Source organism: Haematobia irritans, chromosome 4, assembly GCF_050003625.1.
Source record: "Haematobia irritans isolate KBUSLIRL chromosome 4, ASM5000362v1, whole genome shotgun sequence".
Taxonomy (NCBI): domain Eukaryota; kingdom Metazoa; phylum Arthropoda; class Insecta; order Diptera; family Muscidae; genus Haematobia; species Haematobia irritans.
The window spans coordinates 182,879,862-182,897,082 of record NC_134400.1 but is presented as its reverse complement, the minus strand read 5'-3'; the positions used below and the strand labels follow the sequence as shown (position 1 = coordinate 182,897,082).

Below are 17,221 nucleotides of genomic sequence, written 5' to 3'. Positions count from 1 at the left end.
CATCCTCACTCTCCGATGATGATGATTCCATTAAAAGCATTACGGTGGCTAACACAGCAGTTGCAGGTCCTTTAATTATTTTGTATAATTATCTTTGTAATAACTCAAAAAGCTAATGTATTTACCTTGCATTTCTATGGAGTGGGTACCATCCCCAATCGAATGTTCTGTAGTAATTTCCATTTGTCCGGGGTTTTATAACTGGTACTTACAAGTTTTGTTAAAACTTACATTGACCACAGCAAAAAGAGTGTATCTTTAAATAACTTGTTTACAAAATGAACAGCTGATTCTTACAAATGGTAGGTTTTGCAAGATTTTACTGGAGAAAAAATCTCTAGCAAAAACTTGCAAAATATTTAAGCTAGAACTGTCATTTTTTCTCTCTCTCTGACTCTCTTTTGCTGGCTTTTTGATGTAAACGAACGACTTCCAGTAAAAATTTGTGATAATTATCAAAAATTATGGGGTTCTCGAACGGAGCTAATGATGGCAAAAATATAATGCTGTTTAAACCGCCACAAACAAATGAAATTTCAAACAAGCTATGGTACGAGACTCCGGTGCTATGCGGCGATATGTGGAGACATGGAAAACCGGGTTAACTTGTTTCCATATTTTCGAAAAACCAGTTTCAGATTCCAAAATGTGCCATTAACGAATAAGTGCGGTGCGCGTATAGTGGCTATACGAAAGTGATGAACTCTAGCGTTATAGCCGCTGCTTACTTGTCCATGCCCACCGAGTAAGCTATAAAAAGAAGCAGTTCCAAAACCAGTTTTAATGATAGACGCAACCAAGGGGGGATGCATATGAGTTCCATTGGCAAACAATGAAACCAGTTTCATGCGATATGCTTACCTTACAAAATGTGGAAACGGGGGTACAAACTAACACAAACAGAGGTCCAAGAGTTCTCGCCAATATTTGTTGTTGTGACGAGATTTCGAATTTTGCCCGTTGCTCCTCTGCTTTATCGAAACCAGCTGTTTGGTTTTGTGCCACTCAATGGAAAAGACAAAAACTAGATGTGTGTGGCTAGTCGTGGGGTGGTATTGACGGAACGAATATAAACCCTCTATAGATACAACCGGCAAAATGTAATGTTTTGACCACAAAATGCTTTTGTATCACTTTCTTTGATTTGTACTTGCTTGGTTTATCTGTTTTGTTTTCATATGGCACTTTATCAATTATTCCGTTTCGTTAAATGATGACGATGTTTTCTTTGCTGCTGATCACTTGTGACGTCACACACAAATGAAAATGATGTGAAATGGTGGCGCTGATACACAAACAATTGTAGAGGAATTATTTCCGTTTTGTTTGTGTAATAATGATCATAAAGTAGATGTTCATATGTGGCATTATATGAAAAAGAAAAAGTAGATAACACCCCTTCAAGTGTATGTGACTACAATCCGCTGGTGGATGAAGCTGAACTGCAACTGAGACTGCTTAGCTGGTAAAGAGATCTTCTATGTGTATATGAATATTTTTGCTCTCTATACGGGGTTAATGTCTCTCAATTTCAGAATATCGAAAATGCTCTCTTACAAATAATGCTCTATTTTCTTTTCTCTCTTTTTTATTTAATGACTAATATTGTCCGACTAAATTTGATAATCGTCTACGTCTCGGTTTTCAACATTGAAAAATCAAATATTCGAAGCACAGAACTATTCTATTTTTGTCGGTAAATGTAATAAATGGAATTGCTAGCAGGTCAGTGGTTTAAATTGTTGGGAAAATCAATTATACGAAGACCATCACACTTACGTAAGACCTTATGTCCCAAGTTTTTTCTTGTTAGCTATTTTACTTGCACCAAATATTTCCAGCGTGATCGCAGATGATTCTAATCACGGACATGAATTACCCACTCTTATGATGTATATTTAAACCAAACTTACCACTGAGTCGTACGTGAGTCATGTATCCAAAGAAATTTGTTTTTCGGAACATCAAAATAATCTGCTAACCTGCAGAAAGTCTGCTGAAAAGGGGAATGTAGTCACTGTTTGCTGAAATAGCAAACATTGTCTTATTTTTTAAACTATAGTTTACCCTTAAACAGGTTTAGTTTGCCTGACGAAGTAAATGCGGTCGAAAGTTTGGTTAGGTCGAATTTTATATAACCTCCACCATGGATTGCGTAAAACGTTCTACTAAAGACTGCCATGTGATAACAGTTGTCGACCACAAGGTAGAGTTTTATTCCTTAACATTGTCCTCTAAGTTGTAGGTTAGTCCATATGGTGTCTATGTTAGATAAAAAAGGCAGATTATCGATCGGTTTATATAGATGAGTTTATAAATAATTAAGAACCGATATGAAACAATTTTGGCATAGTAATTAGAAGGCCAACATTCAACCGGATCGGATGAAATTTGGATCAGGCGAAATTTACTCCTCTACGAGGGACCAGAAATCAAAACTGGGAATCGGTTTATATGGACCGATATGAGCCAATTTTTGCAAGGCTGCTAGATGACATATACTTACATCGCGTACGAATTTTCAATCAGATCGGATGAATTTTGCTCCGCAAGTCAAGGTTATATGGTCGGGACGGGTTATATGGTGGATATACCTAAAAGTGGTCCGATATGGCCTAAATATATGGTCGATATCATGTTACGTTCAGAAGTTAGCGTGATTTCTACAGACGGACGGACGAATGTTTATGCTACAAATGCTCTATAACATGATTATCCCCGCGTTCTTGTTTATGGAGCCACCGAGGTTCAATGGTTAGCATGCCCGCCTTGCATACACAAGGTCGTGGGTTCGATTCCTGCTTCGACCGAGCACCAAAAAGTTTTTCAGCGGTGGATTATCCCATCTCAGTAATGCTGCTGACATTTCCGAGTGTTCAGAGCTTCTCTATGTGGTTTCACTGCAATATGGAACGTCGTTAGGACTCGGCTATAAAAAGTAGGTCTCTTGTCATTGAGCTTAACATGGAATCGGGCAGCACTCAGTGATAAGAGAGAAGTTCACCACTGTGGTATCACAATGGACTGAATAGTCCAAGTGAGCCTGATACATCGGGCTGCCATCTAACCTAACCTTGTTTACGAATTCGCAGAAAATAACATTTTCCCCAACCTTTATTTTCCGATGAATATCAGGTCCTTATACAATGTTCTTATAGTTAAAAAATATAATGGGAAGAATTTTCTAACAAAAAAAAATTCGCGAGATATTGACAATTCCAATTTTTATTTATATATTCTCATTTATTCAAACCGATAGAATATATTTTTATCAAATTAAGACGTTCAAGGAAACAAAAATTTTGCTAATTCCATTCGTTATTATTATAAGACTATTTGAAGACGGGAATTTGGACAGATAAGTTTTCCATTGGGTACGGTACCAATTAAATTCGAAAAATTAAAAATGCTGATGTTTTGGAAAAAAATAACATATATTTATAATACATTGTTTTTAATATTTTAAAAGTGCTCCTAAATTATTTTTTTTTTTTTGTTGTTTTGAAGCAATTGAGTTTTCACATAAGAGACAAAGTTTGTTATTTTAACAAACAACAACTGCTTTCCATTGATACTAGACACTTTGCTGTTTAAGCAGATTTCGCTTTCGTGTATTTTAAGAATTTTATTTGAGTGTAGGATTTTGACTTATGCAGAGGATACTGATTTAATCTATCTGTAGGTAATAACTGTTGTCAATAGCATACTTATTTTTCTGGAAGTATCGAAATATTAGTCCGTATATACCTAAAAAAAATTGTGGTGGACACAGCGGAAAATCTAATTTCTAAATCTTGTCGTCTGTTAACCCCATTGTGCCCAACATTCATGATCATGAATATACCAAATGACGATGTAGGTGGAAAATACCCTTCATAGAGAGTGATCTTCCTAACATATGATGTGAACATTATTTTCATGCTGTTAATTTTATGGAGAGAAACATCTTGCAATTGTATATAAGTAACAAAAAAAACGACACACAATTTATTTTTAAATAAAAGGAATGGAGGAATATTCATGATTTATTATCATTCTATAATTAACAATTATAAAATTATCCTTATCTTGTTTTCTATATTTATTTTGTATAAAATATGAACAACTTATATTTTTGTAAACCCTGCTTGGGTCTATACTATAGATTTAGCGTACAAATACGATGTTATACAATCCGACTATACAATAGGCTATTGGGTTGTATAACTATGATACAGTATCAAAATTATATTGATGGTGGTGGACAATCACAGATGTCCGAATGTGAGCAGCAATGACCAGTACATATTTAGTACTTACTTATACAGTTTCTCACTTGATTGATACCCAAAACCGGCTTAGTGAACCAAGCAACTCATTCCGCTTGTCTAGATTGTTTTGTAAAGCACTGCTCTAGTTGAGTTAATAAACCAATAGCACGAAAATTATCCTTCAACATTGCAAATTCTTCGAGTAATTTCAAATGTTCCAAAGCTTCCTCTATGGTTTCAATGCTTGCACGATTTGAGGAGCGTTTATTGCTATCGCTATGAGAATTATGATTTGCATGATCATTTTGATGATTGGTGAAATAGGAATTGTTATGTTCCTGTGTCCCACCATCATTATCATATTCATAAACGATCGTTGGCTCCAGTGGACAGTTGCTGACTTCCTCTTGTTGTCTACTTTGATTATAATTTGTTGATTGTTTTGCTCGAAAATCAATCCTCGGTTCATCCTCATTTTCATGGTCATCATCATAAAATTCATTGTCCGGCAAAATGTGTTCTCCCTGTCTTGTTTCTCCGTATGACGATGATGAATCATTACATTGGCTTATACCCTCCAGTCGCTCTTGACGCTTCACATATTCAACGATATCTGATGCACTTAATTGGGGACGCTTTGTCTCGTTCAGTTGTACGCAACGTCTAAGTGATTTCAAATCGAATTCAATAATGCCATACGCTTTTTTGAAACTATGAAGCCATTTTTCATTAGGATCAAAGAATGTCATACACAAGTGATGCTTAAATTCCAAAGCCTTTTGTAAGACATTTTCTTGCCTAATGGCATAATTACAGTATAGAACTCTTTGAATATACTCGTACATGACTTTTCCGAAGAAATCCATCTTTTCTTGTCGCTCTGGAGACATTGAACATGGAAGCTCATTTCTGACAGTAGTATTTCGCTTACCCAGTGACTTATAGGCAAACAGAATTGCATCACGATTGAGGAGTATTTTTTTGACTTCCGAATAGCAGCAATTAAATTTGAGGGCTAAACTCTTGATACTTGGTTTTTTTGAACGACTTGACTCGTAGTCATGTATAATTCCAATACGCTGGTTTAAACCTAAAGTTTTACATTTTCGACAACTACAATAAGAACGGAGCACGTCATTCATTTTATCAGATGTTGTGTTTTATAATGAGGGCAGGAATATCTAAAATTTCGGAGACAAGTTTTAAAGATACAATTGGCTACTATACAACTTCCAACAACGTCTACGGCAACATAAATTTTCCAATAAGACAATATAAATTTGACGAGGGCGAAAGTAGGTTAATATTCTCCAACTCAATAATGTTAGAAATACAGCTTCCTTTTAGCTTCCAAGTTATGCTATTGATTGGCACTTTTATCATAAATTCTAATGCAAAATTACTAAAGAACTCTTATTTTCCGATTGGACGAAGAACAGCAAAAAGAAGATATTGTTTTTATTGTTTTTTGACAACCAATTGTATGACTTACATATACACACTCGAAAAGTATTTACAGCAAGAGAGTCTCTAATTTATTATGAGAGTAAATGTCAAAATGAAGATGGCGCTCTAACACAAAAATGTTGGAAAACAACATACCATGAAGAATTCTTTGAAAACGTTTTGAATTCAAATAATAAACAACATCTGGTAATATATTCGATTTAATTCCCATCGTTAAGGCCGGTATGCACCTCTAGCGAAAAATTTCATTCCCATAAGAAATGCATTGCTATTTATGCAAACGAAATTTTCGGTAGCGTTCAATTTCGTAAGCTGGTACGCACCTCTAATGAAAATAACAGGGTTGACAAAAGCATATTTTGGCAGCAAACAATCATTGTGTGCGTAAAAGTTTTAAAAGGTCTGTAAATAATAAACAATTTATTTGAGGAATATTTGGAACATATATTAACAATTTTTAAAAGCGATTAGCTGGTTTGTGTACACAGCCCTGTTTTTTTGTTGTAGACTTAAATAAATTTTTGCTGCCGAAACTTTCGCTAAAGGTGCATACCGGCCTTTACCATAGACTCTTATAACAATCGGAAACTGTGAAAAGGAAAGGAGGAAAAACATTTTAAGTATTTTGTCATCACTGTTTTTAGAAGTCATTTTGATATTTTTGAAACACTGCATGCAGGAATTTCGATTTTATGGTTATGAATGCAAAAACGGCTCGTAAGCGTACCTTTGCGTGTCAGCTGTTTGTATAATAAATTCCGCCCCGAAAATCCCGGGATGTACGACAAATTAATAACTAATATGGTTGCGAATATTTTTTAAACAAAATTTGTATAAAAGCCAACCCCATTTCTAACTGAAAGTCACAACAAAATTCTACGGATTTTGTATAATTTATTCGTTTTCAAAAAATATAAAAACATTAGCGAAAGATGTCATACACTACAATACCAATGAAAAAATATCTCATTAAACATATCAATAAAAAGAAACACCAATAAAACTTTTAATATATTAAAAATTATTTTTACATCGACAATTTGATTTCCTTCGGAATGTTGGTGTCACAAAACTGTATTAAAATTAATTAATATGCGGGCAAGTTGAAATAATTCATATCAAGGAAAGTGCTGAACTGCGTGTTAAAAAAGTAACAGTGAAAATAAGCACAGTACCATGGGGAATCCCCCATGTTTCGAAATTCGGAATCGCAAACTTTTCATTTATTAACCCTAAAACTTATAACCTTAAATCTTGGTAATATAGTTCTCTTTAATAAGAAATTCAAATTAAAAGTGTAATGGACTCCGAGATCATCTCTATTTTTCGTTACAAGAATAATAAATTCATGCGATTTGCGATTCGGAATAGCGGAACATGGGAGATTATTATGCAATTTTCGTATATTACGCTATTAATTCTAGATAAAATATAAGGAAAGTAACAGAAAAAAACAAGTCTATAAAATTAAAATATTTTTATATATTTATATAGTTTTTATATATTATATATACATATACTAACTTAAAACAATATTTAATGAAAATTTGAATAATTCGAATTTTATATTAATAATTTACTCTACTGATGGCAGAGACAGGACTTTGGTAATTTTAAATAGAATAACAAATTTAATAGAAGTTCTAAAATGGAATGTCCCATAATTACATTATTCATACACGGATGAAAAAGACTGTTTTTCATATGTTTGGCTATAAACATTATATGTTTGGAACACAAAATTTTAAACACAATATTTTTGAGTGCAAGCATATAATGTTCATAAACTAGCATAACATGTTTGGGACATATATGTTAATATGTTAGAACATATTATGTTTGGGATATAAAATGTTTGTAAATATAATATGCTTGGATGCAAACATATATTAATTTAGAAATAGCCTATAAACATATATGTGTTTAGTAGCTTGGAGCGCTATTTAACAGGGAGCGATATTGAATTAAGTTGGTGGTTGTTGCTTGTTATTACAAAATTAACATTTTATTTTTCCTTGGGCAATTGATCAGCTACTTCTTTGATCCTTACAAACTGTGTGGTCCGCTGTTCGAATCCCCGTCCGGCAAAAGGTAAAATTAAAATAAAAAAAATCATACAATTGAATAATTTCTTCTACAATGTTTGTATTACAGAAAAAGGTGCTAAGAACTAAAAAATCTCGTGGAAGTGAGAAAGATGTGGGGGAATATACAATTGGGCAGAAACAAAATTTTGAGCATTCAGGTCGAAAACCTATGTTGTTAGCACCTATATTACCTGTTTATTTTCATAATTCATTATGATTGTAAATATATAAATAAATAAATAAAATTTTGAACACAATATTGTTTGGGATAATTTTTTTAAGCATATAATATTTTTGGGTGCAAAATGCTTCCAAACATATTATATGTTCACATAATAACATATTGTTTTTTGGAAGACAACATTATTGAATTTGGATGCAAAAATACAAAATGTTTGGAACTTAGACTACCCAAACATATATTGTTTAGACCAATATGCTTTCAAACATATTATATATTGGAAGAGATCAAACATATAAATGTTTGGGCAATACCCAAAAATTTATATGCTTGAAGCAAAATATGTTTGGGAGTATATGTTACAGAAGCGATTTTTTGTGAGCGTGTAGTTATTAAGAAAAAATAATTTGTTTTTTTAGGTTATATTTAAATTTGCAAAATTGAGAAAATAAATGAAAAATGAATATCGGACTATTTTTTTTTATGTATCACATATTTTTCTTTACATATATAGAGAACGAAGCCGACCACGTCATCATTATGTTTGGTGACGATAATTATCTGTATAATCAGGTGCGAATGTTATTCATTGATATAAAAGTATTTCAATCAATTATGAGATTGCTCGACGACCATTTATACAATATTCTTTCCAATCCCCTCATTTTTGATTGAATGATTAAATGACAACCCAAAAAGTTTTAAGAAGATTTTTTTATGTTTTTGTTTGAAAAAAAAAAAAACACTGATAAATACTAATCAATAAAATGTGGCATTTTATCCTTAGAACTAGGATACGATAGCAACACTATCTCTTTAGAAGTAGTGCCCAGTCGTATCGCCAATTTTGGCTAGTCGACTCCGCCGCCGATAAAATCGGACCCAAAAAATCTGAAGAAATCTACAAAATTTTCCCATTTTGTGCCAAAAAACTAATCTTTCACCCAATACTATGATTCTAAATTCATGACCAACAGATATGAGTAAAATTTTAATTTAATTTTAGGATTGGTTTTTGGAATCTCACAACGGTTCGGATAATTTTAGTTTTATTTTTTTTAATGACTAATTAGCCAAATACGGGTGGACACATTTGCGGCTCAGTGGCGAAGCTGCCTTCTCCGTTGGCAAAACAGGAATGCCGGTATCCGTCGACAAAAATGAGTCGGTCTACGCCGCCGGTGACAAAAATTTACTGTCAGTCGTCATCCATAAATATGGATTGGCTTCATTCCCTGGTCTTTAGTTATCAAGGACTTAATATGGATATACACTGCTACCCGTCGCGAAATTTGGCCTTTTCATAAGATAAAGACATATTCGCTTACATTCACCCACATAGTTTGTGTTTCCTCTTACTCGACGGCGTCTGAATTATCTGTGCACACAACAAAGATTTTTTAGATGATTGTAATTAAATCACTTATAATAATAGATGCTTACTTATTATTTTTATGTTTCTTGAATATTTCTTCCAATTGTGTTAATAAGCCAATGGCACGAAAATTATCCTGTAACATGGAATATTCTTCCAGAGCTTTTATATGTCTCAAAGCTTCATCGACGGATTCGATATCGGGCAGGGGTGAAGAAGAACGAGGACGTTTAGATTGGCTGGATTTTTGGATGGGAGACATTGGTGGCATATTAACTCTATATTGTTCTTGACCCTTAGAGTTGTTCGCAAGCTTAACTACCTTGCGATTGTAATCAATCTCAATATCCTCATCGTCATCGTCGTGTTTTTCATAGACAACTTTTGGCTCTAGAACATAGCCATCATCGAAGTCATCAGCATTGAAATCCTCCTCATATTCCATAGAATATTTCGAATTTGATTTGTTGTATTCATCCCTTTCTTCCTGTTCCAATTGACTTACATATTGTATCATATCGATGGCACTCAAATGAGGACGTTTCTCCGCTACCAAGGGGACATTATTGCTCAACGAATCCCAATCGAAAGCTGGTATGCCATAAGTCTTTTTGAAATCTTCTAACCAAGCGTGGGTGGGTTGGAAATTTTCCACAGCAATACACTCTTTGATTTGTAAAGCTTTTTGGCGAACCTTTTCGTCGTCAATCGGATACTTGTGGTATAACACTCGCTGTATATACTCGTACATGACTTTGCCTAGAAATTCAATTTTCTCTTGACGTTTCTGCATCATGTTGTCGAGTCTAACGCCATTTTTGCCCTTGCTTGACTCGTGATAGGAGCGCAATATTGATTCCCGATTAACGATTATGTTCTTGATTTGTTTCGCACTGCAATCAAATTTTCTGGCCATTGACTGATAGCTAGGTTTGACTGTATAGGAATCATATGCCCGTAAGACTCTTACCCGATCATTTAGGCTAAGAATATTACGCGTCTTGTAATTATCCCAAAAATTCGCTGGAAGGTTCATTTCAACAGGCAGATGGCGAGTTTGTTAATCCCTCGAATGCAGTTTATAATAAGTCCACAGGGTAGACAGGTAGTTGTTAAGTGGATGTGTGAATGCTTTCGGTCAGTTGTTGTGTGTGTTATCAAGTGCTAGGCCCTCTTTTGTTTGCTGCTCGCTCTTTGATGATCATTAACGACTCAGTGGCACAGCACATTCGATTATTTGAACTACAACAACAATGCAATGATCTCACTGTATGTATCTCTCGACTTACAATGCTAACAGCAATATACGGAACCTTTCCTCCGTGAACAACCTCTATCCACCAAAAATAATACGAGACTAACTGCGCCTTGGCTCTACGGCCTTAGCGCTCATCAAAAAACGAGTGAGCAAACGATCTGAACTCTCGACTCGGCTCGTTGGTTTTGTTTGATGTTCGGCTAACGCTTGTTGTTAATCGAAACGTGACTTGGTGACGGCTAGCTGGCAAGAGGCATTATGACTCTACGTCTTCTCCACCGCACCGGAATTTCAATAACGATGGTCGTGTACCTCTGGAAAAGCTTTCGAAGCGGTTTTTGCTATCTGATATTTTGACATATGATTCGAGAATATTTTGTGCAAAGGCTGGTTGGCCTTACGGTGGTTGTTTTACACTCATCACTTTCATGCTGTATTGTACTTGGACAATAATTCCATAAACACACACCATTTAATTGGTCTAAGGCAGCCCTTATTAAAAATATGGAACAGCTGAAGGCGACCTAAGTTTGAAGGGAAGATCACAATTAACGACTACTTTGCTCCACCAGATCCCATCCTCTTTTGATATACACATGTGGATATGCCTTACTTGCTGCTATGCTTATTACTATCTGTGCTTTGCTAATTTTTGTTGGGCTATGTATATGAGTACTACCGAGGTTGTTGTATATGAATTCCAACCGATTTTTGAAATTTGTGGGATTGAGCAGTTTAATGGTGATTTGGAATTTGGCATGTTCTCTGTTGAACTTTCAACTAAACGCATTGTATGTATGTGTTTACAGGCATAACCGTTGAACTTTCGTTCCAGTTACTTATCATTTAGTTGTGGGGATTTATTGATTGAAACGCGCTGTGAAAGCTCTAAAGTGGTTCATGCTAATCCCAGCAAATATTTATGTATGTATAATACCCAGCGCCACACTGTGGAACAGGGTATTATAAGTTAGTGCATATGTTTGCAACACCTAGAAGGAGACGAGATAGACACGTGGTGTCTTTGGCAAAAATGCTCAGGGTGGGCTCTTGAGTCGATATAGCGATGTCCGTATGTCCGTGAACACATTTTTGTAATCAAAGACTAGGTGGCAGTTTTAGTCCAATCGACTTCAAATTTGGCACAAGTATGTGTTTTGGCTCAGAATAAATCCCTATTGATTTTGGAAGAAATCGGTTCAGATTTAGATATAGCTTCCATATATATATATATATTTCGCCCGATATGGACTTATATGGCCCCAGAAGCCAGAGTTTTACCCTAATTTGCTTAAAATTTTGCACAAGAAGAACAATTAGTACTATAGTCAAGTGTGCCAAATTTTATTGAAATCGGTTCAGATTTAGATATAGCTCCCATATATATCTATCGCCCGATATGGACTAATACGGCGCCAGAAGCCAGAGTTTTACCCCAATTTGGTTGAAATTTTGCACTAGGAGTAAAATTAGTAGTGTAGTCAAGTGTGCCAAATTTTATTGAAATCGGTTCAGATTTAGATATAGCTCCCATATATATCGTTCGCCCGATTTACACTCATATGACCACAGTGGCCAATCTTTTACTCCGATTTCATTGAAATTTTGCACAGTGAGTAGAATAAGCATTGTAGCTATGCGTGCCAAATTTGGTTGAAATCGGTTCAGATTTATATATAGCTCCCATATATAGCTTTTGGCCGATTTACACTCATATGACCACAGAGGAAAATTTTTGCTCCGATTTAGTTGAAATTTTGCACAGGGAGTAGAATTAGCATTGTAGCTATGCCTGCCAAATTTGGTTTAAATCGGTTCAGATTTAGATATAGCTCCCATATATAAGAGAGAAGTTCACCAATGTGGTATCACAATGGACTGAATAGTCTACGTGAGCCTGATACATCGGGCTGCCACCTAACCTAACCTAACATAACCTAACCCATATATAGCTTTCGCCCGATTTACACTCATATGACCACAGAGGCCCATTTTTAACTCCGATTTAGTCGAAATTTTTAACTCCGATTTAGTCGAAATGCACACGGAGTAGAACTAGCATTGTAGCTATGTGTGCCAAATTTGGTTGAAATCGGTTAAGATTTAGATATAGCTCCCATATATATGTTTTCTGATTTCGACAAAAATGGTCAAAATACCAACATTTTCCTTGTAAAATCGCCACTGCTTAGTCGAAAAGTTGTAAAAAGTTGACTTTAATTTTCCTAAACTTCTAATACATATATATCGAGCTATAAATCATAAATAAACTTTTGCTAAGTTTCCTTAAAATTGCTTCAGATTTAAATGTTTCCCATATTTTTTACTAAAATTGTGTTCCACCCTAGTGCATTAGCCAACTTAAATTTTGAGTCTATAGATTTTGTAGAAGTCTATCAAATTCTGTCCAGATCGAGTGATATTTAAATGTATGTATTTGGGACAAACCTTTATATATAGCACCCAACACATTTGACGGATGTGATATGGTATCGAAAATTTAGATCTTCAAAGTGGTGCAATGTTGTCAAAATTTTGTCATTTCTGTAGCAAATTTGCTCAAAATTTCATTTCTATAGGAAGTTTTGTCGAAATTTCAATTCTATGGAAGTTTTGCCAAAATTTAATTTCTGTAGGAAATTTTGTCAAAATTTAATGTCTATAGGGAATTTTGTTAAAATGTCTATGGGAAATTTTGTCTAAGTTTCAAGTCTATGTGAAATTTTGTAAAAAATTTATTACTAAGGAAATTTTGTCAAACTTTAATTTCTAAGGAAATTTTATCAAAATTTAATTTTTAAGAAATTTTGTCCAAATTTCTTTTCTACAGGAAATTTTGTCAAAATTTCATTTCTATAGGATATTTTGTCAAAATTTCTTTTCTGTAGGAATCTTTATCAAATTTTCATTTGTATAGGAAATTTTGTCAAATTTTCTTTTTATAGGCACTTTTGTCGAAATTTCTTTTCTATACGAAATTTGGTCAATATTTCATTTCTAAAGGAAATTTTCTCAAAATTTCATTTTACAGGACATTTTCGAAAAATTAATTTCTATAGAAAATTTACATTTCTATAAGAAATTTTCTCAAAATTTAATTTCTATAGGAAGTTCTGTCAAAACTTCATATCTATAGGAAATTTTGTTAAAATTTCATGTCTATGGGGAATTTTATCAAAATTTAATTTCTAAGGAAATTTTGTCAAAATTTAATTTCTAAGGAAATTTTGTTAAAATGTAATTTCTAAGAAAATTTTATTAAAATGTAATTTCTAAGGCAATTTTGTCAAAATTTAATTTCTGAGGAAATTTTGTCAAAATTTAATTTCTAAGGAAATTTTGTCAAAATTTAATTTCTAAGGATATTTTGTTAAAATTTCAGTTTATATAGGAAATTTGGTTTCAATTCCATTTTGCATACCAAATTTTGTCAAAATTTAATTTCTGAGGAAATTTTGTCAAAATTTAATTTCTAAGGAAATTTTGTCAAAATTTCAATTTATATAGGAAATTTTGTTTCAATTCCATTTTGCATACCATATTTTGTTAAAATTTAATTTCTAAGGAAATTTTGTCAAAATTTCTTTGCTATAGAAAATTTTGTCAAAAGTTTTTTGCTATAGGAATTTTTGTCAAAATTTTTTTGCTATAGGAAATTTTGGTCAAATTTTCATTTCTGTAGGAAATTTTGTCAAAATTTCTTTTTTATGCACACAAAAAATTTTTTTCTGATTCAATCACGAAATTAATTGACCCAATTATTTTTTTAATTGAAATGTCTTCAATCACAGAAATGATAGTATCAATTAAAAAATTAATTGGAAGTCAATTAAAAAATTAATTGATCCAATTAAAAAATTAATTGTTGCTATTAATTTTTGTGATTGATTTTTATGTCAATTAAAAAATTTGTTGAATCAATTAAATTGAATATTTTTTAAAACTCAATTAAGACTTTAATTGGAGAATTTTTCATGCAAAATTTTTCTATGTACGAAGTTTTGTCAAAATCTTTTCTTTTGTCAAAATTTCTTTTCTTTAGGAAATTTTGTCTAAATTTCCTTTCTATACGAAATTTGGTCAATATATCATTTCTATAGGATATTCGTCAAAATTTCAGTTTGTATAGGAAATTTTGTGTGAATTTCATTTTGTATATCATATTTTGTCAAAATTTAATTTCTATAGGAAATTTTGTCAAAATTTCATTTCTCTAGGAAATTTTGTCAAAATGTCATTGCTATAGAAAATTTTTGTCAAAATTTCATTTCTATAGGAAATTTTGTCAAAATTCCTATTCTATATGCACTGTTGTCGAAATTTCTTTTCTATACGAAATTTGGTACAAAAAATTCATTTTGTTAGGCAGTTTTGTCAGATTGTATAGTAAATTTTGTCTAAATTTAATTTTGTATAGGAAATTTCGTTCTGTATCTTCTCATAGTCAATACTATATATGTATATTTTTATACCCTCCACCATAGGATGGGGGGTATATTAACTTTGTCATTCCGTTTGTAACACATCGAAATATTGCTCTAAGACCCCATAAAGTATATATATTCTGGGGCGTGGTGAAATTCTGAGTCGAACTGAGCATGTCCGTCCGTCCGTCCGTCTGTTGAAATCACGCTAACGACTTGTTGAAATCAGGCTCACGACTTGAAACTTGGCACAAGTAGTTGTTATTGATGTAGGTCGGATGGTATTGCAAATGGGCCATATCGGTCCACTTTTACGTATAGCCCCCATATAAACGGACCCCCAAATTTGGGTTGCGAGGCCTCTAAGAGAAGCAAATTTCATCCGATCCGGCTGAAATTTGGTACATGGTATTAATATATGGTCTCTAACAACCATGCAAAAATTGGTCCACATCGGTCCATAATTATATATAGCCCCCATATAAACCGATCCCCCGATTTGGCTTGCGAGGCCTCTAAGAGAAGCAAATTTCATCCGATCCGGCTGAAATTTGGTACATGGTGTTAGTATATGGTCTCTAACAACTATGCAAAAATTGGTGCACATCGGTCCATAATTATATATAGCCCCCATATAAACCGATCACCAGATTTGACCTCCGGAGCCTCTTGGAAGACCAAAATTCATCTGATTCAGTTGAAATTTGGTACGTGGTGTTAATATATGGCCTCAAACTCCCATGCAAAAATTGGTCGGTATCGGTCCATAATTATATATAGGCCCCATATAAACCGATCCACAGATTTGACCTCCAGAGCCCCTTGGAAGAGCAAACTTCTTCCCATTCGGTTGAAATTTGGTACGTGATGTTAGTATATGGTATCCAACAACCATGCAGGAATTGGTTCCTATCAGCCCATAATTATATATAGCTCCCAAATAAACCGATCCCCAGATTTGACCTCCGGTGCCTTTTGGAGAAGCAAAATTCATCCGATCTGCTTGAAATTTGGTACGTGGTGATCGTATATGATATTTAACAACCATGCCAAAAGTGGTCCATATCAGTCCATAATCATATATAGCCCCATATAAACCGATCCCGAGATTTGGTTTTGGAGCCTCTTGGAGGAGCAAATTTCATCCGAGTGAGTTGAAATTTGGTACATTGTGCTAGTATATGGTCGTTAACAACCATGCGTAACTAGGTCCATATCGGTTTATAGTTATATATGACCCTCAGATAAATCGATCCCCAATCACACAAAAATTGGTCCTCATAATTGTATATAGCCCCCATATAAGCGACCCCCATATTTCAATTCTGGCTCTCTACGTACCGTGCAAAAAGTCCATATCGATTCGTAATTATTTGTAGACTTAACTATACATAACTTTTTTGTCTAATATATACCACGTATGGACTAACTCATAATTTAGAAAACGATGTTAAGAAGTTTTAAGATACCACAACCCAAGTAATTCGATTGTGTGTGACAGTCTTTCGTAGAAGTTTCTACGCAATCCGTGGTGGAGGGTACATAAGATTCGGCCTGGCCGAACTTACGGTCGTATATACTTGTTTTTCTCATAAAAAATACTTTTATTTAAATAAATTTCATTTATTATATTTCTAATTCATACATAAAAGGAACGAATAAGATATAAATATATCTAAATGATTTATAAATAATTTTAATAACATACATGAAAATTAATACACAGTTTTCGATATAGAATGTTGGAAACACATTTAAAACAATGTGCTTGACTGGTTTTAAATTAAAAATAATGTATATATTCAATTCTTCTTAGGCATATGTTGATGATTATTTGAACTGTTTTATCGACATTAAAAATTTCAAGAGATTAAGAAAATCGCCTTTTCACACAATATTTATTGTGCTATTTATATCAAATGTACTTATATTATATACAATTTTACAAGACATGCTTCAATTAATATATATTATGATGCACATAGTTGTAAAAACTAGGAATGTGATTAAAATTCGATTCAAATATTTTATTGTTTACGATATAAATAACAAAAAAAAAAAAAAAAAAAATGTGACACATAAGGCAACAAACGGTATCAAACCCCTAGGTAGTTTTGAAAATTCCCATTTTTAGGTTCAGCAATCAAGTGGAATGTAATTTCATGGTCAGCAAATGCTG

At 33.4% G+C, this 17,221-nt stretch overlaps 1 protein-coding gene across 1 annotated transcript; it reads right to left on the bottom strand.

Annotated features, from left to right (window-relative positions):
• Positions 1-8,963: 8,963 nt before the first annotated feature.
• On the bottom strand, positions 8,964-10,998 carry LOC142234997 (uncharacterized). The gene is made up of 2 exons (XM_075306215.1): positions 9,429-10,998; positions 8,964-9,363 (listed from the first exon to the last, which is right to left on the bottom strand). The coding sequence occupies exons 1-2, from the start codon at positions 10,394-10,396 to the stop codon at positions 9,360-9,362; spliced, it is 972 nt and encodes a 323-aa protein (XP_075162330.1). The 5' UTR covers positions 10,397-10,998; the 3' UTR covers positions 8,964-9,359.
• Positions 10,999-17,221: the final 6,223 nt, after the last annotated feature.